Source organism: Lactuca sativa, chromosome 2 (genome assembly GCF_002870075.4).
Source record: "Lactuca sativa cultivar Salinas chromosome 2, Lsat_Salinas_v11, whole genome shotgun sequence".
NCBI lineage: Eukaryota > Viridiplantae > Streptophyta > Magnoliopsida > Asterales > Asteraceae > Lactuca > Lactuca sativa.
Genome location: NC_056624.2, coordinates 177,705,847 through 177,730,312, shown reverse-complemented (window position 1 = coordinate 177,730,312; position 24,466 = coordinate 177,705,847). Strand labels below are relative to the sequence as shown.

Here is a 24,466-nt window from a genome sequence, read left to right as displayed (position 1 = left end):
TTCTAGATAGATATATCCTCTGCCTTGAACAACCTATTTCAGTTGCAATGAGATGAAGTGAAGTTTTGTGACCTGGTGTGACTAACTTCTAAAGAAGTTGTCACTAAAACTCCATCACCTCAAATATCCAAAGGCGTCTTCAACAAGATAGTGATCCCACCTTCTCTTACCTCGGGGATCTCAATGTATGGAACCTTCAAGTTCTGTCTTGGTGACTCTCATAACTTGAAGGTTACAAAGATTGGATCCCTCTAACTCGTTGGTTACAAAGACTGGTACATGTTCTTTTTTTCCTTGGTGAACATGAAGATTGGAATCAATCTGTAGAACCTCAACGATTAAAGGAATTATCCTTCCTTGTTTACCATGAATTGTGTTGTTTTTTTGTGATAAGGTTGATCTTGTTTGTTCTCTTTTATACCAGAAGTTTCAAGTGGTAGATATCTCGAAAAATGGAAGTGCATTAATTACCATTCAATTCCAAAAGATTTGATGGAACGAGTCTTTATCACCATTCTGAAAAAGTTGCACATATTGTTTAAGCTATTTTCTTGTTTAACTAACTCTTTTGTTTGTATTCTTATATTGTTTATTCTTTTGTACTATTTTGTAAAGGAATCTGACGGTGATAATTTGAGCCTAGTATGCAAATTTTGACACATCATCGTCCCTAGAAGCATGTTGTTGTATGTGACTAAATCTCTCTAAGTTTCTCATCAATGAGACCATCTACTAAGAACATTGAGTCGCCCTCTCATGCTGATTGTCTAGCATTGTCTAAACTCTCAAAATGAGATTGCCTGGTCCAAATAAAAAATTATTGATAGAAAGGTTGGGGTGTTTATATTTAATTTAATCATCTTTACTTGACCCTGTCCCTAGAAGTATGTTTGTCGTATGCATCAAGTCTCATGTTTTGCTAAAATATTGAGCAAAGCCTAATGTCTTGCCCCGATTGCATAGTCATCAGCGTAAGAGATATTTGTTTGGTCCGTAAATAACAAAGGGTTGTTCATGTCCCTAACCTCCTAGTTTGAGGTATGCCATAGTACCATTATGATTTAACGGTGAATCTTTGATTCTAGATTGCAACTTACTCCATGATACGAAAGTTTAAACCACTTCTTATTGACGAGTAAAACTGTTAGTGATTCACACCGATTTCACCTCAGCATGACTGAAACAATCCATTCTCTCATTTATCTTCTTAATAAAACTTGATGATTCACTGTGTAAAACCACACACTGATAAAAGTTTGCAATTATGTGTCGATGGTTAGCCTATGTACCATAGACTATCACACGCACCAATCCATTATTGCCTTGATATTTTTCTTTAGAATTTTATGAAGCATATGATACTAGATGCTAATGAGAATTCGAAAAATCTTTGTCGATGGGTACATTTCATTCCGGAATGTATTACACGCAACATACCACTCTTGTCTTTTTTCTTCTAATAAAAGTAATTAATGATTATTGATGAGATCTCGCAATACTATACAATATGTTTCATCTTCTTCATTTTGTTTATGTACAAGTCTTTTAGTCTTTTTCATGTCTTTCTTGGTCAACAGAATCATTGTTGTCTTCGAGTAAATTCCAAGCAACCCTTAAGGCTTTAAACAAATATATATACTTTCACCTATAGGATAAGTTTCATTCTTAGGTTTGGGGTAGTGGGTGGCAAAGAGTCGACATTTGCTTGGCATGCCACACAAACACCACCCCTCAAACATGACATGGCAAAATGGCATCTTAGTGGCGATGAGAGAGAGAGAGAAAGAGAGAGAGAGAGATTATTTATTTTGTTTTTTTTTTTACCAAGTTGACCCACCTCATAAAAATCTCTTACTATTTATGTTGTGTGACAAAAATGATATGATAAATATTATATGGTTTCAAAGAGGATGTGGGGGTATGGCATGCCATGCTCTACTCCCCCAAGCCTTAGTTTAGTAATTAATTGATGATATTACCCTGCCACTAAAAGCAACTCAAACCATAAATCACTAAATTTGTGATTGTTTAACACTAAATTGATGTTTGCATTCCAACCAAACACAACTCAAACCATAAATCACTAAATTGGTGAATGTTTAACACTAAATTGGTGTTTGCATTCCAACCAAACGCTAAAGGTGTGATTTTTAGAGGCCAAGTAGTTTGACCTTTATATATGGTGTGTAAAGCTATTCCAAACACTAAAATGACGTTTTTTTAAAATTGATTAGAAAGAAAAACACCACTTTATTGGCCTTTATAATTATGTTTTAGTAGGGTTGGTCTAACAAAAAAAAACAAATTCCAAAGCCACAGTAGAAACAACTTTGATAGTTGGTAAATCATGAGCTATGATGACTAGAATAGAAATAGTGGTTCTTTTTCTTTCCATCAAAAAAAAAAAAAGAATGACATTTTGAGAGGTGTGACAAACCCAGTACAACCAACACCAATTTATGTTAAGTTTAGATGGGTAAAATGGTCATTTTGAGCAGAAAAAACAATTATAAATGTCTATGAAGCCACATTTGAAAAAAAAAAATAAACATTTTTAACCACCAGATCCAATAGCCTAACATAATAGTAGTGCTTAAAGCATCATTTGAACATTTATACATTCACATAGATAGCCTAAAGTATAACATGTGCATTTAGAATAATTTCTTAGAAGACAAAAAAAAAACGATAAAAGCTACTCCACCATTATATTTTAATCTAAAAATCAAAAATCATTATAGCTTGAACCATAACGAGCTCCCAATCGCCTAAATGTCCCATCACCTTGTGCACTATCGATCAACTCATACTTCTTAAAATTTGCTTTCAAACTCACTTCCTGTTGATTATGCAACTTCTCTTCTTCTTCCATTTGTTTCTGAAATTCACCATAAAATGATTAAAATCAAACATCAAAACTATTTATTTCATACTTCAAACAATTATATACCAAACGCAAACTACCTCCATGAGAAAGGAGGCCTCAACAGCATGCTTTTTGGTCAAATTCTTTAACTTTTTGGCAACATCAAAGTTGGGATGACTTGGATCCATCCAATAACATACAATCTTTTCGCGACGCATTTTAGGGCGATCATCAAACATTTCAATTTTAGCTTTTTGTGCTCTCACAGGTCTTGGCATACCAGATATCATAAATGGTGAGTCACTTATTTCTTTCACGATTTCTTGAGCTTGTTTTGCTGTTTCCATTTCCACTAAAGCAGCATAAATGGTGCATGAGTTGAAGTATGTGGGGATAAACTGAACATTTTTGACAGTTGCAAACTGATCAAGTGCAGTTTTTAAAACAGCTTCAGTCACCTGATTTGAGATGTTGTCAAGGTAAATTGTTCTTTCCACCTTTTCTATAAATGTCTCGTATTCTTCCTCCGATGATGGTTCCATTAAATTGATCTATTTGGGAAAGATATCAAAAACCAACAAATTTGGTTTACACTTGAAGTTGATGCGTGTAAATTTATCATCAAATAAACTCTTAACTACATGTTTAATCTAAACTATGTGGATTTGTACAGCAGTGCATTCCATTCCTAACCATAGGTAAAGGACCAATTGATCAAATGAGTGATTAAGAAAACTCAAAAAAAAAAAAAAAGCTAATAACAGATAATCGATCAGTCATCTAAAAGCTAAAATGAAAGTTGTTCAATCGAACAAGTGAAGATGATGAGATAACCGGTGGCAGTTCGAACAAAAAAAAAAGCAGGAATAAGAGAGGGTTTTTCTTACCGCTGGAAGGAGGCCGGAGCTCAGACAAAGCGGCGCTGGACGGAGGCGAAAAAGATCCAAGGAGAAGGAAGAAATCGCGTCAAAGGCTAAGAAGCAGGAAAAGGGCAAATATGGGCAATTTCTCAGTCGGCGTCTTTTTTAGGGGACCGAATATCAAACGGATCAAATATAATGCATCACATTATGTCACGGATCAAATATAATGCATCACATTATGTCCTACAAAACTAACATGTATAAGATTGTAATAACTTCTCATAGCTTAGGGCTTACAAAATTAAGAAACTAAAATTAGGTTTAGGGCACTTACTTGAGAATAGTAGAAGAAGAGGAAATTGTGGAGATTCCACTGTGGAATCGCCAATGAGAGGAGCCGAGCAGCCGGCAGCGTGCGTCGTCGAAAGAGCGACGGAGACACTGTTCGGAGAGCTTTTTGTTCAGCGTCGAAGTAATCGTTCATACGCCACCAACTCCATCAATCACCACATGAAATTTGAAAAGTGAAAACATACCTTTTTTGTTGGACCGGATTACGCAACATAGCCCATTCAGGGTTTTTTAATATGTTGTTTTAATATTATTAAGAGAACCCAATCTTTTAAAAAACCGATTTTTTCAGTTGAACTGATGTGGTGATCGGTTTTCAGGTTAATCGATTTGATCATCGGTTCTCGTGTTAATCAGTTTGACCGTTGGTTCAACTAGTTTGTATAATTTTAGGACGTGCTTTTATGAAAAATCATAAGTACTTTTCAGCTTATAGTTTATATCTTATAAGTTGATAAGTTAAGGATCTCTTACTTATGGATTTTGACTTATTATCGATATGGCATCAGTATAAGCTATTTTTATCCAAACATCATGTTTAGCTTATACGAGTGTGGAACCGATAATAAGTTAAAAAGCTCCATTTTTAAGCTTTGTTAGAAATCCCCTTAATTTTTTTCCTATACACACATAGACATCTACAAGTTTAAACATTAAAAAACACGTAAATACAAGTTCAATCTAAAGACATTAAAATACATAACCGTAAGTTTTACATTAATCTACGTACATCAAAAATAGAATAAAATAAAATACAAAAAAATATAGTTTTAGATGAATACAAACACATTAAAAAAAACTTTATAACATTTACTACGTATTTTTATTCAAAGAAACCCAAATAAATGTGAAAAAAAAAAACAAAGTTTGTTATGAAAATGATTAATTTCTATGTGTTTTTATTTAATTTAACCGGTTCAACCGGATTTTTGTAAAAACTAATTAGTTCATTCCGGTTCTGAAATAGACATAAAATCGGTGCTAGTTGAAATGTTCTCCTTTCCGATTAAACCGGTCGGTTCAAACCGTTTTTTAAAACATTGAGAGAAACAACAAAAATACATAAAATTCATAATATTTTAGACTTTCAGTTATTTTAATAGTTTATTTATTAAATCTTAGCTTTATATTAATATAAGTTCGATGTTTTTTATATATCAATTACTTCAACATGGTATGATCTGCAATACCATATTAACAATTATTAAGAAAATTTTGATATATTATAACACTAGGTGCAAGACCCGTGTATTATACGGGTTTATAAAAAAGAAAAGTTTAATATAAAGTTATATGTACTTTAATTTAATCTACTATAATAAATGAAGATTTTTTTGCTACATGTTACATTCTCATTCAATTTGTCAAATGTAATTTTGTGGTTATTTTGAATTAATTTTTTTTCACATGTCATAAGTTTTTTATTTTATTAAACTTTATATAATATTTTAATATAATTATTACAATAACTTTTAATAAATGGATATTAATTTCAATTACTATACTAAGACATAACTATACTAAGACATAGTCTTTTTGTTCATCTCTATTCTCAGCCCAATTTCGTATTGGGCCAGAAGTATTGGACTAATTAAGCCCTTTTTTTGTCCAAAAGAGTTTACATTTTAACTTTTACAAGTATAGTCCTGTGTAGAGAGTCTATTATCAGTTTTCAACTTCTCATCCCCACTTTGTTTAAGTTATCTTCCAGATTTTAAAAATAAATAAATAAATAAGAGTCATTTTTGGTATGAGTCACAATCCCCTTTACATCCACCGTTACAATTGTCAACATCACGACCCATGATGAAATCATTTCGTTAATGGTGCAGTCAATATGTTCCAACAATTATAAGGTTTTCTTTTACATTATATATATATATATATATATATATATATATATATATATATATATATATATATATATATCAAGTAACGCAACTAGTAAGTCCTACCAGTTGTTAAAAAAAAATAGTTATTATTATGCATCAAATGATATGAGTCTATCCTTAGGTTCTATTCGGTAGAGACTAAAGAGCCAATGGAAATAATGATTAGTGTCGATTTGTTTATTTGTGTTATATGCATGTTAGAGGAAGAAAGACGATGTAACGTTTTTTTATTGAAACACGTGATTCAATAAAAACAATTTGATGTTTGCTTCTTGTTTTTTTAATCCTTTAATGGAATTGGTTTATACTACAATGAATCAATGAATATGTGATGATAATATATATATCATGTATCACTGGTAGAACCCTTAAGGAGCTTGAAGGGGCAACGGTTTTTTAGCCTACTGATACCAATAAACAATTAAACATATTAATTAGTTTTTGAAAATGTCAAAACTGATGTATTTCTTAGCAAACTCCACAATATAATCCCTAAAACATTAAAGAGACTACCAATTTCATTATGAAAGTAATTAATATAATCCCTATAAAACAATAAATAAAAAAATAGAGTCTAGTTTACTTATTAGCTCAATTTCAATATTTAAAAAAAAAAAAAAAAAAAAAAAAAAAAAAAAATTATCGACATAGAGTGCTCACCAGAAATAAGATTGGACAACTCCTTCTTGACTTGCTCATGGGTGAGCTTATGAATATTGGTCCCCTTCAACCAACCCTTTCTATAGATCCAAAACATGGGCCAAAAACCCCCCATAAACATAGCTTTCATGTTTCTTGGCTGGGATCCTACATTCAACGAGTAGTTAAAATAAATGAATTTAAAACATTCTCCCTTTAATCCTTTCATACATAGACTTTGTGATATGTTTCCCATTATATCTCTTTAACAAACATTCTTGACTGGGATCCTACATTCAAACGAGTAGTTAAAATAAATGAATTTAAAACATAGAATAAAACTGATTGAAAATGACCAAGGCTGCATCTTTTCATAATCTTGCATATAGTATGTTATGATTTGTTAATTTAGGTGCAACAACACTAACTATGTTTGAGAATTTTACAACTACAATAAAGATATCATTTTCAACAATGAACCCTAAAAACAACTTTCCAAAGTAAAATTAAAGATGGGTTTTTATATGGCTTATTGGTTTGTATTTCGAAAAAAAACTTCTGTAAAAGATTAGTTTAGAGACAATTATACCAAACATGAAAATATTGACATGCTTTATTTTTTATAAACAATGTAAGAATATTTTTTAATAATTATCCTAAAAATGAGTGAATTAGTTTCGATAATATTAAATAAATAACTTAAAGTGAAAAAATGAAAAGAGATAATAGTACTTTTTAAATTTTAACCTTTAATGGCTAGAATAATTTAAATTCTAACAGATGAATTACTAGCCGTTATCAAGCAGTCAAATCAGTTGTTAGTCCAGTATAAATAGAGATGGTTTGCCTCACGATTTTCTTTACTCTTTTAGCTCCTACTTTCAACGTTCATTGAGTATCATTTGAAGGTATTTTTCTCGTTTTATTTAATCTCGATCATTGGCAAGAAATCTACTCGTTCTCATGGAACCATCATCATCATTCCTAATGATGATTTTACAGATCAAAAGATTTTATCTTACGAGGAAACTTGCACTTTTACCGATGATGACATCGAAATGTTGAATTCGTCTAGACTTTTCTTATTGGCATTGTTTTTAGGCTCTTTGACGCTAAGATTCAACCTGATTTCATTTCTTCTACTTGGGTCTGTCTTCCCTAGTATCCTTTTACCCTTGGGCTTTCCTATCCTTTCTCTGAAATTGTTTCTGAGTTTTTCAAGATCAAAAATATGTCATACATCCAAGCTATGCCAACAATTTGGAGGATCTCTATTGGCTCGATCATTTGAATCGTTCTAGGGATCTTTCCATCGGTATGAATGAATTAACTCATGCTTACGATCTTACAACTTTTAGAAATTCCCGCTTTTTGTTGAAGGTCAAAGCCAATAGATTTCCCCGCATATTGAAGTTCAAGTACAATGACGCTTGGAAAGGGAAATATTTCTTTGTCAGGCGTGACTCCATTCCCAATAAGAACCTTTTACCTCAGTCTTGGATTAGAAAGGGTAGGATTCTACATTTCTATTAGGAGGATTCTGGTACTCACTTCTCTTATCTTTTTTGGTGTTTTGCAGCCTTTAAGTTCGACAAGCTGGTCCCTCCCGCTGATGATATAGAGAACATAATGAAAACATTCTTCACTTTGTCTGAATCAGAGAGGTATTTCAAGCTTAAACAACTCGATTTTCAAGAGAGCTCATCTAACACCATCTCCATGTCGAAAGGTAAAAAATCCAAGCTTTTCCTCTTTTTATCGTATGAGGGATCCTGACTTATTGTTCGGCTCTGGATCCAAAAGCACTCATTTTGGCGGCCATTTTACCCTCGTTGATATGGATACAACTATGTCCAGTGGTCAGTTGGTGGTGAAGAAATAGAAGACCTCGCCTTACATTCCTACTACAAGAGCTCCTATAGATTTGGCCGTGACAACTCCAGGATCTCGAAAAAGAAAAACTTCTGAGGCTGCGGATTAGTGCCTTGAGAACCTCAGTATCGAAGATTCCTTCGGGAAATTGACTTCCTTTCTCAGGCGGTGAGCTAGTTATTTTTCTTTACTTGTCCTTTTTATTGACATTGTACTTATTTCAGGTTTCTGCTCATGTTTCTCGATTCACCGCCGATCTTAGGATCTGTGCTAAAAGAGTTGAACATGCTTTGAAGGAGCAAGAGAAGCTTTGGAGGGCAACCAGCGAGGATCTTCTTTCGAGGGTGGAGAAGTTGAGCAAACAAAAGGCTGAGAAGCAGGAAGAGCTGTTGGATTAGGTGTCTAAGCCCATAACTATAATTGGTATGTACTTGAATTTATAGTAGCATAGTCCTTTTGGGTTGCCTTTATACTAGCAACTAGACAGGATGACCTATTGATATAGAGGAAGAATTTCTTATTTGGAACAATAAATTAATATATAAAATGATTTATCAATGTATTATGTAAATAATATATTAATTTGAAATCATGTTATTTAATTAATATCTAAACAAAAATTAAATTGAAATTAATTTTAGGACTAAAGGAATTAATTAAAAGTGCGGGGGCTATTTAGCAATTTTCTGATAGTAGTGAAATTGGGCTTTTAGACCTCCCTAATGAGGGTTGGACGAAAATTTCTAGGGAGGCCCTAGAATTTTCGTCCAAGGCCTATTGGATAAGGGTTCATTGGCTGCTTTGGCCTTAAGCTAAGGAATTAGGGTTTCCTCCTTAAAACCCTAGCTTTGGCCCTAAGCTACTGACAGCTATATAAAGGGCCTTAACCCCTCTTGATTTCGGCCAAGTCATTAAAACCCTAAGGATAACCGGAATTTTGAAGTATATTCCTCCTCTCTCCTCCCATCCTCTTGCTAAGTGTGTTTGTGAGCCATTAGAGGTGTTACACTTGTGACACTTGCTCTCAAGTCCAAGATCTTCAAGGATTTCATTGTTATTACAACATAACAATCAAGGTATGTAAACCCTAGTTTATTGTTAATTTCGAAAATTATAGATGCCTCCTAGGGTTTCTTGTTTTGTGTTCAATACTTGCATGTCCAATAGTGAAAACATAGATCCTACAAATTAGGGTTGCATGCATGCATAAGGATTGTTTGTTATGCTCAAATGTCACACCTCCAAACCAGAACGGTGGAAACGTTTGGGGGTGGATGGAGTGACTTCATGTGTAGTATCATAACAGTTGAATATAAATGAATCATAGCATCACAAACATTCATACGTTAAGGATACAAGGTTACATTGTTTACAAACTTTATTTTCTCCAAAAGTTAAGTACAAATAATTGAAAATGTAGAAATCATGATGTAGTGACTATTGTCCTCAAAACGTTTTCGTAATACATGTTCACTGGTTTCCTGAGAATACAAGCAGTTTTGAAAAGTTTCAACATTAAAGTTGGTGAGTTCATAAGCGTTTTTGTATGAATAAAATCTGTAATGTTTCCTTGTAACTGATAGCGTAAAACTTTCCAGAGAATTCCAATATTTTCTTAAATGTAAACTGTACTCTTAAAACACTAAGACCAAAAATGTAAGTGGTGTTGTATTGTAAAGTAGTATCACATAGCTTTATATATTTTATAAAACCAAATGAAGATTCATTAGCCCCGTAAACCAAATGAGTGTTAATACCCTATGTGAGTTATTATAACCATACTTAATATGACTAGTGGCCTGTATGACGTTCTTCAGGCGTCGGAGATGGTAGAAATTTGTCACCTTAGACTTCTGGTCTAACTGTAGCGAACATCTTAGGTGCGGGGTTGTCAATCCTGTATAGATCTATACAAAATGGTCTCACTCTCCCTCCAAGAGACTCTGGTTATAACGCATGATTTAAGGTGGACTTTAGGTAAAGTACTTGAAGAGAGTGTATCACACATACTGTACCAACGATTTACATGTAATGTAGTGAAAATCCTTTTTGTATGTAGAAGCATTTCTTTTGTATAGTAGTTATATAGAGTGACATAGTGTTAGTTTGAAACATTTGTCTGTAAAATGCCTGAAAACTGATAACTAGTTTAAATGTACCACAAACTATACCCATTATAGTTTAGCTGAAAATTTTGTGGAGTTAGAGAAGTGTAAACCCATTTATGCATTTTGTTATACAAAATACTAGGTTTAGAATATTCATAATTTGGTTAAAACCCAAGAATATATTGCCTTAAAATAGTTATGAAAACTCATTCTTGATAGAAAATTTCCTTTTATCATAAAAGTCGTAATTTTCTCATTTGTTCATGTAATATATTTTAAACTTATTTTTGTATAGTTATATACCATAACCAACCCATATTGTGCATGAAAGCTTGAAATAACTAGTAAAATCACATAGCATGCACATAAAACCTTATACATAACATAAAGATGAACACACATAACAACATTTTGTTATAATATACTTTTGCTTGAATCCCCCCCCCCCCCCCCCCAAAAAAATAGGAAAAATCTCGAAAAAGTGGGGTATGAACTCACTTTGAATGGATTCTTGTGGGTGATTTAAAGTATTGAGATGATGATTCCGAGCTTGGCACTTGATTGGAGTGGATGAACTTCTAGGAAAGGTTATTATCCTAAGTGGGAGACTATTGGACTTATCTAGGTCAGAGTTCGACAACGGCTTTGAGAGATACAATTTGCTAGTCAATTTTGAGGTTATACTTGCAATAATAGTTATTAGACTTATCCAAGTGGGAGACTATTGGATTAGGTGGCTAAGCCCATAACTGTAATTAGTATGTACTTGAATTGATAGTAGCACAATCCTTTTGGGTTGCCTTCATACTAGCAACTTGACAGGATGACTTTTAGAGAGAGATGTTGAATTTATTATTTGGAATAATAAATTGGTATATAAAATGATTTATTAATGTATTATGAAAATAATATATTAATTAGAAATCATGTTATTCAATTAATATTTAATCAGAAATTAGTTTTGGGATTAAAGGAATTAATTAAAAGTACATGGGTTGTTTTGCAATTAATTAAAAGTACATGGGTTGTTTTGCAATTAATTAATAGTTGGCTTAAAATTCTAGGGAGGCCCTATAGATTTTCGTCCAATGCCTTGGGAAGGGGAATTTATGGGTTGCTTAGGCATTAAGCAGGAAATTAGGGTTTCCACCAGCAAACTATAGCTTTGGGACTAAGCAACCTTGACTATAGAAGGAGCCTTACCCTCTAGGTTTTAGTGATCCTTATGAAACCCTAGAAGAGCCAAAAATTTGAGCAACTTCCTTCCTCTTACCTCTCATCCTCTTGCTTAGTGTGTTTGTGAGCCATTAGAGGTGTTACACTTGTGACACTTGTTCTCAAAGTCAAGATCTTCAAGGAATCTCTTGTTATTACAATATAACAAGAAAGGTATGTATCTAAACCCTAGTTTTATGTTAATTTCAAAAATTGTACATGCCTCCGTTTTTGTGTTCAATGCTTGTATGTCTAATAGAGAAAACATATATCTAACAATTAGGGTTGCATACACACATAGGAGTGTTTGCTATGCTCAAAACCCATCACTTGGGACATGCCTTGTTAAAATCCGTATAGTCCACACACATTTTCCATTTACCATTCTTCTTTTGTACCACAACCACATTAGCTAGCCATCTTAGGAACTTCACCTCCTTGATCATGCTAGTTTTGAGAAGTTTTTCTACTTCTTCTTGTATAACTTGGTTTCTTTTGGGTGCAAATTTCCTTCTCTTTGATGTCTTGGCCTGAAATATGGGTTAATGTTAAGTCTATGGGTTATTATGTTTTTGTCAATACCTGTCATTGTAACACCCGCAGATTCGGGTTAGTCAATTTAGAGACGATAAGCATCATAAATAACTTTTTTGATATAAGATTATTTAGAATAAATAATCATTACCAAGTTATAGTATATGTCACAAGGGTTCCATACATATAAAGAACGTTGAAATCCGAGTTATACCAAAGAAGTTATGACCCGTCGAAGTTTTACAGCAAAACCGGCATGACACCGGGAATCATAAAAAGTGAATTTACGATAAAATACTATCTAGCCTTAGCTATCTAAACGAAATTTGTATTATACGTTAAACCAAGAGTGTACATAAAAATAACGTCCAAATCTCACTTCGTATGAGGAAGTTATGATTTTTCTAACATTTAGCATAGCAGTGCACAACCCGAAATTTGAATTTTAGATCGGTCGATTTTTAGCAAAAATAATCTAAAGAAGAAATGAAGATATCGTTAATAAGAGTTCAACGATAAAAATATAGTAAAAAACGGAGCTCATATGCGAAAGATATGGACGAAACTTAGTCCTTACTCTTCAAGCACGGCGAATTCGATACAGTTTTGTAAATCTGAGATATAATGAGAATTAGACGACGGGTCTACAAGAAAGTTGTAGTACTCATAAATACCAACACGTGGATATAAATAACGTCGATAACAGAGCTTGTATGTTAAAGATATGGACGAAACTTAGTCCCTACTCTTCGAGCGCGACAAATTCGATACAGTTTTTACAAATCGGAGATAGAATGAGAATTAGCCGACGCGGTCTAAATGAAAGCTGTAGTACTCGTAAATACCAACGTGTGCATATAAATAAAATAAAAAACGGAGCTCGTACGTGGAAGATATGGACGAAACTTAGGGCCTACTCTACGATAAAATCCCTATAAATAAAGGGTGAATCCTTCATATTTTCTTCACACCATAAGCCTTTCTTTGTCTCTCTAACTTCTCTCTAGACTCCCAAAACCCCACTGAATCCCTAGTAACCTCAAGTTGCTAGAGGAAAGAACCGGAGTGCCCAACGGCTCTGAGAAGAAGAGCTTTTCGGCTCAAAAGCTTTGCTCCAGCGAAGCCCAGTTTTTAATAAAAACCCGTTGTAAATGAGATAAGCCCACCATACTTTAAATATAGCCTATATTTAAATATAATATCGTTATTATGAACCTATAAATAAGGTTTATCAGTGATTCAAATTCGTTATACTGATTGATCTACTTACGGGAGAGGTGTCTAGAATAGTCACGTTGGGTTTGGTTGTTGGATTTCATAAAAGCTATATGCCGAAATGGTCCTACCTCCTAACTGTCCTACCTGGCTGATCCTTACTTGATAGATCATGAAGTAGACTCTGAGTTAATGATGAATCTAGACTAATAATTAGTCGCAATAAATATTAAACTAAAATCTAGTGGTAATAATACTAGGTTTCGTCGAAGGAAAATAGAATCATTAGAAACGAAGTGCTGCCCGAGTTTGGAATCATCACTTTAACAAGTGAGTGCATAGTCCCTTTCATGATCATGATTTTAGTACAAGTATTGATTGAAGTATTAAATATATGTTTATGTGCGAATTATTTGATGTTGCCTGAAATACGTGTTAAAGAGCATACATGATTATATATGATGATGTAGGATAAAAAGTAAACCTAAATTAATTATGGAGAATATTGGGTAGTATCATCTTATGATTACAAGTGAGTTATACACAGAGAACAGAACTTTAAATTATGTCATGGATCTGGGAGCATGGATTAGACACAATCATTGTCCCTAGTCCGAGAGTATGGATTAAACATAGTAAATTTTCATTAATCCGGGAGTATGGATTAAGACATAGTCAGTTGTCATTAATCCAGGAGTATGGATTAAGACATAGTCAGTTGTCCTTAGTCCATGAGTATGGATAGGACATAGTTATTTGACATTAATCCGGGAGTATGGATTTAGACATTTATCCATGGTTCGAGAGTATGGAATGGGCACAGTTGTTGAACCAAGAGCATGGATTAGATTCGGGAGTATGGATTAAGTAAAGAGATAAATTTTAAGGTCCGAGAGTATGGATAGTGTCGTTGTGAGGATCAACGGGGTGGGGTAAGAGTTACTTATATATATATATATATATATATATATATATATATATATATATATATATATATACATATATATATATATATATATATATATATATATATATATATATATATATATATATGGTGAAATTGTATATTTTGAGTTCTCAATTATATATATGATATAACATTGTGGAATTGAAACCCCTATGTACTCACCAGGTCTCCCTACCTGACCCACTCAATTTATTTGTATCGCATGTGTTGATACGAAGCTACATTACACTGAAAGAATATGGAGATCTATATCACTAGTGTAAATGAATGTAAGGTCTGTTTATGTTTATGTTTCTGTATTAACAATGATATCCCAATGTTTTAAAAAGGAATAAAATACATTTCTTCTGAAATGATTTGATAATACATTTATCATGTTTTCTAGGAACAAATCCCGCAACATATTTCTTTAAAAGATACTATGATCTTCAAAATAAAGCATAAACAAATCGGTCTTTTCTGGCCGTGAAAATGCGGACGTCACAGTTGGTATCAGAGCATTAGTTTAAGCGAACTAGGAATTGTAGGAAATTTTTTGACTTAAACTTAGAATGTTAAGCGATGATCGTGAGGAGTGTGTCTAATATATTTTAGGTAGTACACCTGAATAGACACAAGCACTAGCTTATTTAGGGAAGATGCCTATAATGCTTTTATGTGCTAAATGATTTGTGATGCTTTATGATGCCTCTATTTGAATGGATCTATTGTCTGTTGTCGGCCGGATCTTAAAATTTTACGTGCTCAGGTTTCTAAAGGTTTAATTACGATATTAGAACTGGCATGTAACTTTCCGGAGTATTAATGTAACATCCCAAAATTCAAGACTAAAAATTTTCTTTTAATAAAACATTACTTAAAGCAAAATCATCAATCCAATTATAATCAGAGTATTAATTTCCAAAACACATGTTCATTATCACAGTAAAACATTCTCAGGCTGTTGATGTGTGTGAAACAAACTAGTTTTAATCCTACTAACTTAGACACAAAATGAACACACGAAAAGCAGTGTACCTATCGATTAGTAATATAGTTCAAGCAAGTAGGGTATCGAACACAGGGAACGGTAAACAATTAAAATAAATGCTAATATTATCTAAATAAAACAAGTAATAGAAAGAGTTTTCTCTAGTTTTGCAAGACTAGAAACTTAAATACTTTACTAACACGCAAACTAAGCAACTAATAGCTAAGAAAACAAAGATCAACTAAATTTAATGATTAAAAAGGCCTTCTGTTTAGGTTCGAATCATTTGTTCCCATGGATGATTTTATGGTAAATATATCGGATTAATTCTTCATTGGTTACCGACTAAAGTGATTAGATTCACATTCGCTATAGCTAATCCTTAGAAAACAGATTAATTCAAGCAATGGTCAGTTATCTAAATTAATGAATTTCCTAGTTTGTTGATTCGGGTTTAGAAAGACTTGTAATTAGCTAATCAAATTGGCGATTCAGTTAACCTCTTGTTGATGGTGTATCACACAAGCTCACACATTAACTTACCTATCTTCAAGTTAATTCTAGTTTCACATTCGTTATTCCTAGACATACAACTATGTGGTCACAATAAATCATATGAAATTAATAACTAAGAGATGTTCATACAACTTAATTACTAATTTATTAACAGAAGAATAGTTATTGTTAACACATAAGGTTCTTTAACAAGCTTAATAAAACATAATCACCAATTAAAATTAATCCTAATCAAATAACAAATTCATCTACCTAAACATAAGTTATGAGTTTTTAGCTCATGATTACAGCAGAAACAAGCACAAAAACGAAATCAATTGGTAAAAACATAGTTCAAACAAGAGATTAGGTAAAGATTAAACTTGATTTTGTCTTGATTCTCCTTAAAATTGAATGTAGGGTTGATTCCCTTGCTTCCCATGCTCCAGCAGAACCTTTAGTCGACAATTGGCCTCCAAGGGTTCATCTATATGCTAGGGTATCAATCTGAAAGTCCCTTTATATAGATTCTCACAAAACAGAGGCTACTCGGCGAGTCCAGTGACCTACCCGGCGAGTCCGTCACTTAAAACTCGTGTACGGCAAGTCAGCGCGTCCAGAATCGCGAAAGTTCGATACAACTCGCCGAGTAATCGACCCTACTCGCCGAGTACATTTCGAATCAGCATTTTCTCAAAACACGAAAGTCGTCCGAAATTGTGTCTATTTTTCAGAACATTTTGAATCTCGTCAATCGGAGTTACGGTTCATGAGATATGGCCAAAACACTGACGAGGGGTCAAGCTGTCCAGCAACATCCTTCTTTCTTCAAAATCCAAGATTCAAGCGTCCAATCGCCAATTCCGCTTCATTTTCCTTTCGAGCATGTCTTTGTGCTGAAAAATGAAATTATAAACTAATTAAGTACCTTTTGTTCATTAAATGAGATAAAATCAACATAAAGTATTAAGATAATGCATGAATTTTATAACTAAATATGCCCATATCAAAATACCCCACACTTGACTTTTGCTTGCCCCCAAGCAAAACTGAATTTTACTACACTAATATTACATAAGACAATCCCAATCGAACCCAGCCATTATGCCAAGACCGCAACGCATGCATTTGTGTCTAAAAGTTTCCTAAGGAACCCCCATACTCTAAATACTCACAATCCTCATAAACATTCGCCCACTTTTTCCGAACAATGCTCATTTTATGCATCCCTCTGAATCCATCCGCAGAAAACCTCCTAACCTCAAGGTATTTTTGTTTGAGCAACCCAAGCGTACATAATCTAGACAATTACAATTTATGATACCACATTGGAGCTCTTTGGAATTATTCACTTCTTTGACATTTGATCTTTAATTTCTTTGAATTCACCACCTTGTTGTTTGATTTTTGGTATCTTCAACTTTTTGAATTTCTTCAGAATTTTCGATCTTTTGATCTTCACTTTGATTGCTCCAAAATTCTTACAACTTTTCTTGTAATTCTTTTTTTTTACATGTACCTCACTTTTTTTTTCACTCAAAACCTACATGCTTAAGCAGGGGCGCTCAACTTCAACCTTTATTGGTTAACGATAATAATTTTCCTGGATACATTTCTGGTACACGATGCTAAACATATTGCATCCTTCAAACTAAGCGAGGTCGTATTTTTGTCCCATGATTTCACTAGAATAAGGAAGCCACAAATGCACTAGAACGTATATAGGCTCAACTAAACATTTGGGTTTTCATGCAATCATCAAATATAATACTAGCATGATCCTAATTACTTTTACCAAAATTTTCTAAATTAAGTCCTAAGCAACATTTTTGGTATGCAAAATTTTAAAATTATACCTAAAATAGGATTATAATTCAACTAATATGACCAACCCCCTACCCCACACTTAATTCATGCAATGTCCCCATTGCATGCTATGCATGATAAAGAAAAATACTAAAGTAAAGAGGGAATTGGAACAAACTCCCTTGGGATAGCAGTGGCGAGGCTAATCATCTTCAATTTAGCTCCATCTTCAATTAACTTTAGACATGGGAACAGCTCTTCCATGCCTTGGGTGTCAAGTATCGTATGGTATAGCTCCAAATGTAGACAAAAAAAACTCTCGGAAACGCTCGGAAAATGTTCTTCAAAGGTGTAGCCAATTGTCCTATCAAATCATCAGCTTGAGAGACAAAATAAGGATCAACTCGTCGAGTCTGTAGGGTGGCTCGCCGAGTTGTAGCGTAATATTGGTAGAAGTCGAGTTTTTATACTGGGACTCGTCGAGTAGGTAAGTGCACTCGCCGAGTCCATCGTTGTATAAAGAAAATGTTTCTGCTCTAGGTCTGATTCTGATGTGTGTGGGGAATATTAAATTGATACTTTCCCCATTTTTTTTCTTTAGTAAATGAGCTCTTAATAACCTCTTTCATCACCGGACTCGTAACTAGACACAAAACTTCGTTTTCTCTCTCGCCTAGACTCGATTCTTTCCCTAGGTTATCCTTGACTCTAGACTCTCGCATGCATCCTTACACTCAAACTGAAAAGATCAAAAACAAATACCAAGTAATAAAAAAAACATCAAAATAAAAATCCTAAATTATCCCTAAATACTAGAAGTTTAAAAAGAAAAGCAAACTCTAATGACGGGTTGCCTCCCGCAAGCGCTTCTTTTTGTGCGAGTCTTTAGCTGGACTCCCAACTTAATAAACTTCCAATAAACTCAATGCCAATCCATCCGTTGCATTAAATATTTTCTTTGGACCAATTTGTAAACTTTGGCTCTTTCCTTCTAAAATTGGCCAAACGAGCTTGAATTCATAAAACCCAAGAATATTGACAAGGGTTGGAACTGGGTGGATACTAATCAGAAATGGATCGCGCTTCAGAACTTTCTCCAAAGTTGGAGTCGTCACCCCACACTTCGAAACACAAACTGAAAATACAGGGGGCCATGTCATGGTAATGGTCAAACCACAGCTTGGTTCCTGCAATTCAGCTTGTTCTTGTTCTTCATCTGACCCTTCTGCTAGCAATCTTTCCAGCTCCTCCAAGTCTCTTTCTGGATTAAATTCTTCATCTTGTAACTCAGATGTCCCTTCTGTGTTGGGCAAGATGTTATCTAACCATCTTCCAAATTTCTTCAAATCTTCATCTGAGTCACATGCTTCATCTTCTTGCCCAATTTCCTGCACTTTTTCCTCAAGAAAAGCATCAAAAGCATCGAGATTTGGAAAATACATAATAAATTAAAATTAAAATTAAAATTAAAATTAAACTAAATAAAAAAATTAATCAAAAAATAAAATAAATAAAATATGATAACAATTAGCAAATAAAATTAACTATTTAGAACCGTTCCCCGGCAACGGCGCCAAAAACTTGATGTGTGTGAAACAAACTAGTTTTAATCCTACTAACTTAGACACAAAATGAACACACGAAAAGCAGTGTACCTATCGATTAGTAATATAGTTCAAGCAAGTAGGGTATCGAACACAGGGAACGGTAAACAATTAAAATAAATGCTAATATTATCTAAATAAAACAAGTAATAGAAAGAGTTTTCTCTAGTTTTGCAAGACTAGAAACTTAAATACTTTACTAACACGCAAACTAAGCAACTAATAGCTAAGAAAACAAAGATCAACTAAATTTAATGATTAAAAAGGCCTTCTGTTTAGGTTCGAATCATTTGTTCCCATGGATGATTTTATGGTAAATATATCGGATTAATTCTTCATTGGTTACCGACTAAAGTGATTAGATTCACATTCGCTATAGCTAATCCTTAGAAAACAGATTAATTCAAGCAATGGTCAGTTATCTAAATTAATGAATTTCCTAGTTTGTTGATTCGGGTTTAGAAAGACTTGTAATTAGCTAATCAAATTGGTGATTCAATTCACCTCTTATTGATGGTGTATCACACAAGCTCACACATTAACTTACCTATCTTCAAGTTAATTCTAGTTTCACATTCGTTATTCCTAGACATACAACTATGTGGTCACAATAAATCATATGAAATTAATAACTAAGAGATGTTCATACAACTTAATTACTAATTTATTAACAGAAGAATAGTTATTGTTAACACATAAGGTTCTTTAACAAGCTTAATAAAACATAATCACCAATTAAAATTAATCCTAATCAAATAACAAATTCATCTACCTAAACATAAGTTATGAGTTTTTAGCTCATGATTACAGCAGAAACAAGCACAAAAACGAAATCAATTGGTAAAAACATAGTTCAAACAAGAGATTAGGTAAAGATTAAACTTGATTTTGTCTTGATTCTCCTTAAAATTGAATGTAGGGTTGATTCCCTTGCTTCCCATGCTCCAGCAGAACCTTTAGTCGACAATTGGCCTCCAAGGGTTCATCTATATGCTAGGGTATCGATCTGAAAGTCCCTTTATATAGATGCTCACAAAACAGAGGCTACTCGGCGAGTCCAGTGACCTACCCGGCGAGTCCGTCACTTAAAACCCGTGTACGGCAAGTCAGTGCGTCCAGAATCGCGAAAGTTCGATACAACTCGCCGAGTAATCGACCCTACTCGCCGAGTACGTTTCGAATCAGCATTTTCTCAAAACACGAAAGTCGTCCGAAATTGTGTCTACTTTTCAGAACATTTTGAATCTCGTCAATCGGAGTTACGGTTCATGAGATATGGTCAAAACACTGACGAGGGGTCAAGCTGTCCAGCAACATCCTTCTTTCTTCAAAATCCAAGATTCAAGCGTCCAATCGCCAATTCCGCTTCATTTTCCTTTCGATCATGTCTTTGTTGCTGAAAAATGAAATTATAAACTAATTAAGTACCTTTTGTTCATTAAATGAGATAAAATCAACATAAAGTATTAAGATAATGCATGAATTTTATAACTAAATATGCCCATATCAGCTGTCTAATCTATGGTGTGTGCCATGCGATCACCTCGAGCTCTTCTCTCCACTACCGGAAGTACGTGAAACCAAAATTGAAAACCGTAAGCACGAAGCTTAGTGAGTTCCCCACCCTACCACATACCATGCATAACCACATACTGCACATACTGGGCCACGCCCGCTATCCTGGGCCTCACCCGCTACAACGGCCCCGCCGCTCCAGGCCCCGTCTGGCTTTGAGCCCCGCTCGGATACAGATTGTTTCACTTAGGCCTCGCCTGTCACAGGGCCTCGCCCGCTAACTTATATTAGCACATAAACATATCACATCACATCACATAAGGTAGACACATACTAACGGATCTTGTCCTAAGGCCTCGCCTATCTCTGGGCCCCGCCCTTGTCCTGCTACTGATGAGTCATGGAACCCCGTCCATACTCCTGCTGATAGTGAGGTACGGGCCCAGCCCACCCTCATTCTTTCCCTAACTTGGTCCTCGCCCCTGATCTGCTGCTACTGAGATGTGGAACACCATCCACACTCTGCTATTGGTGAGATACGGGACCTCACCCACACTCACCTCCCTACCAGGCACATACAAGTATCACACAGACAACAAGTATAAACTATCACATAAACCATTCCTTGGGCACCCTCCCTCTATCAATGGACCTCGTCCCGAATATCATACTAGCATACTGTGCCTAGGGCTAACCCCCGGGTCTTCTACTCATAACTACATGGGCCGGCTTTGTGGCCGTAGACCCATTCTACAAAGGGAAACTCACCTACACTGGCTGAACTGGCTGATGAACCCACTAGCTGCTGCCCGACAACTCTCTAAACTCCTGCTCCACTCGCTCCCCGAGCTACCAATATCAATGGAACACTGAGTCTAACCGACCCTCGAAAGACAACCAAGTCAGCTCTGGTCAAAGTCAAAGTCCTGGTCAAAGTCAACCTTCCAGGTCAACCCTACTCGCCGAGTCACCTTATTGACTCACCGAGTTCATATGTTCAGAGTCCTTCCATTCGCGACTCGACTCACCGAGTCAGTCCATGACTCGCCAAGTCTACCGATTACCGAGTCCTGACCTGTCAAACTCACCGAGTCTCCATTCGACTCACTGATTCGAGTCTCAACTCGAAGGGTTTGGGATTTCGCGACTTGACTCGCCGAGTCCAAGACAACCTTCAACAGAATCACCGAGTTGTTCATCCAACTCGCCGAGTTCCTGCCCAACTTCATCTGACTCGACGAGCTGTTCATCCCACTCGTCGAGTTCCTCCTCATCTTCATGCTACTCGCCGAGTCCACTCAAAGGACTCGCCGAGTCCATTCAGATCTCTATACATGCAGAGGACTTTTGAGTCATGCATGGAATCCAAACTGTAGATCTACCCTTCCCAAGCCTATCCCTCACGTAAAGTTGCAAACTTTACGTGTAGAGAAGGAGATCTAGGCAAAATACACCATAAACTAGGGTTTAAGGCAAAGAGGCTCCATAATCAACTCAAGGGCTGAAACTTTATGCTTTCCAAGACCAAAATATACTTAGATCTGAAGTAGCAACTCCAGATCCGGCTTCTAACTCAAATGGATCACTACTCATGGCTAAAAGCCCCAAAAGTTACAACCAAAACAGATTTAAAGGAAGGGAAACGACTTAACACCTTCAGATGTTCAGAAGTATCTTCCCAATCTCAGATCTATAGCCCCCTCCTTGCACCTTCAAGATCCTTCTTCCTTCTCCAAGCTTTAATGCACTCCTCAAGACAACAATTGGCTCAATCAATGGATATGGCGGCTAGGGTTTGGCATTCTGGGTTAAAGAGGCAGTAAAGGAACCCTAGGGAAGAGAATGAGGCGCTTAAATAGGCCCCAAGTCCCGAATTTAGGGTTTTCCTCGAACATACCTGACTCGCCGAGTCTCCTTGGCCGACTCGCCAAGTCGTTCACTTACTCCTCGACCCGGATCTCGCTTGGACTCACCGAGTCCCCCCTTAAAGTTAGGGTTTTCTTTCCTTTCTTGGCCTTCAAAACTTGGGTGTTACAACTCTCCCCCACTTAAACTAAACTTTGTCCTCGAAGTTTGCTATGGCCCACCGTCTGCAATCTACTTTCAAAACCCACCAATAATCCCAACACCAGCTGCCTACCTTCGCTGGTCTTCCTCCCGGTCATTCTGACTAACATAATCCCCGTGGATAAAAACCTCTGGTCAAACCTAACCCTAAACAATTTAGAAACACAACTTACTCAACCGACAATCCTTCTGGCACTCTCCGAGTACTGCACTTGAACTCATAGGGGTTGACCCCTTCCTTCCTTACACGATTCCCTTGCCTTCCTAAGGCGATGCTCCATAACCAACTATTTCCTCTGTCACTGTGAAGATCCTATCTTCACCAATCCATCATTCCCGCTACGTCCATTACGGGTCATCACCGCCAGTAACCACTGACACTCTTCTCTGTCAAAACTTGGTGCCGAGCACCCCTCGATTCAACTAACTGAATTCCACCATACACTGCTTACCCACAATACTACTGAATGAAAAATTCTGCTATTCCTTGTCTACCTTCTGGATGAACTGAGACCACCCTGGTCCCTACCAACCTATCAATGTCTGGATTACCGGCTCCCACCGGTAGCTAGTCCCAACACCACCACTAGTCGCTCCCAGTGACTTCCGAAGAAACTTCGACCACCTATAACTGCTCAATCTATTCTGCCATTCAGGCACTACAAACCTGGGATCCCCGATCCCCTAGCTTGACACTAAGGTCCCTACCAGGTCCCACCTGCGCTGTTAAAATTCACGGGCCTCGCCCACGGGTCCCACCCGCCTCTATCCTTCTAGTCCCACTAATCTAATCACTCTCGCTCGGGCTCGCCCACGGGTCTCACCCAACCATACTACTGAGCAACCCTGCTCTCAGGTCTCATCTACACTACTAATCTCATACGGGCCTCGCCCACGGGTCTCACCCAACTATATCCTGGAGCGGCCTCTCCCAAGGTCTCACCTCTCTAGGGCTATATAGGCAACTCCCTATCATTCTCATCCACTACCCATTCCTGATCCCTGACCGATCACTAGGAGGTAAGGGCCTCGCCCAACTCCGCTATCGAAGCTACTAAGGAATGCTACAGCTTACCCGTAGTCTTACATCACCATGCATTACTGACTGCTAGTGAATGCTACGGCTGCCCCGTAGTCTTACAACACTTCCACCACTAACTGCTAGTGAATGCTACGGCTGCCCCGTAGTCTTACATCACTTCCTACCACTGACTGCTAATGCGAAGGCACCCATGTGCCATTAGCTCTCAAGATCCTCATTCCGACTCCCTCGAGTCCTACGGGCGATCCACAACCTGAATTCCCAACCACGTACTAACCATTACCATCACACACACTAGCTGATAGGGAGTTTCTCAAACTCCCAACCCTGAAATTCTCAATCCATCAAACGCTGAACCATTTCTTTTCCTTCTCGGAGGTCGGACACTCATTCTGGATCTGCGTGCTCCTACCTTTGCACACTCGGAGGATTCTCCCCCACTCCG

General features: G+C 36.0%; 1 protein-coding gene across 3 annotated transcripts; it reads right to left on the bottom strand.

Annotated features, from left to right (window-relative positions):
- Positions 1 to 2,545: 2,545 nt before the first annotated feature.
- Positions 2,546 to 4,286, bottom strand: LOC111902737 (uncharacterized). Of its 3 annotated transcripts, none has more exons than XM_023898546.3 (4): positions 4,064 to 4,203; positions 3,754 to 3,980; positions 2,965 to 3,417; positions 2,546 to 2,878 (listed from the first exon to the last, which is right to left on the bottom strand). In XM_023898546.3, exons 3-4 carry the CDS (start codon positions 3,406 to 3,408, stop codon positions 2,726 to 2,728), a joined length of 597 nt encoding a protein of 198 aa, XP_023754314.1. In that variant the 5' UTR covers positions 3,409 to 3,417; positions 3,754 to 3,980; positions 4,064 to 4,203; the 3' UTR covers positions 2,546 to 2,725. The 3 variants fall into 3 exon arrangements, with proteins under 3 accessions (XP_023754314.1, XP_023754313.1, XP_023754312.1); XM_023898545.3 differs by having other exon boundaries at positions 3,754 to 3,972; positions 4,064 to 4,202; XM_023898544.3 differs by lacking the exon at positions 3,754 to 3,980 and having other exon boundaries at positions 4,064 to 4,286.
- Positions 4,287 to 24,466: the final 20,180 nt, after the last annotated feature.

What these genes read in the sequence shown, in the direction of transcription:
- LOC111902737 (XM_023898544.3), bottom strand. Translation starts at nt 4,213, where the DNA reads ATGAACGATTACTTCGACGCTGAACAAAAAGCTCTCCGAACAGTGTCT. An exon ending in TCTTCTTCTACTATTCTCAA is followed by an intron (nt 3,418 to 4,063) that starts GTAAGTGCCCTA and finishes TTTCCCAAATAG; the next exon opens with ATCAATTTAATGGAACCATC. An exon ending in AGGCCTCCTTTCTCATGGAG is followed by an intron (nt 2,879 to 2,964) that starts GTAGTTTGCGTT and finishes GGTGAATTTCAG; the next exon opens with AAACAAATGGAAGAAGAAGA.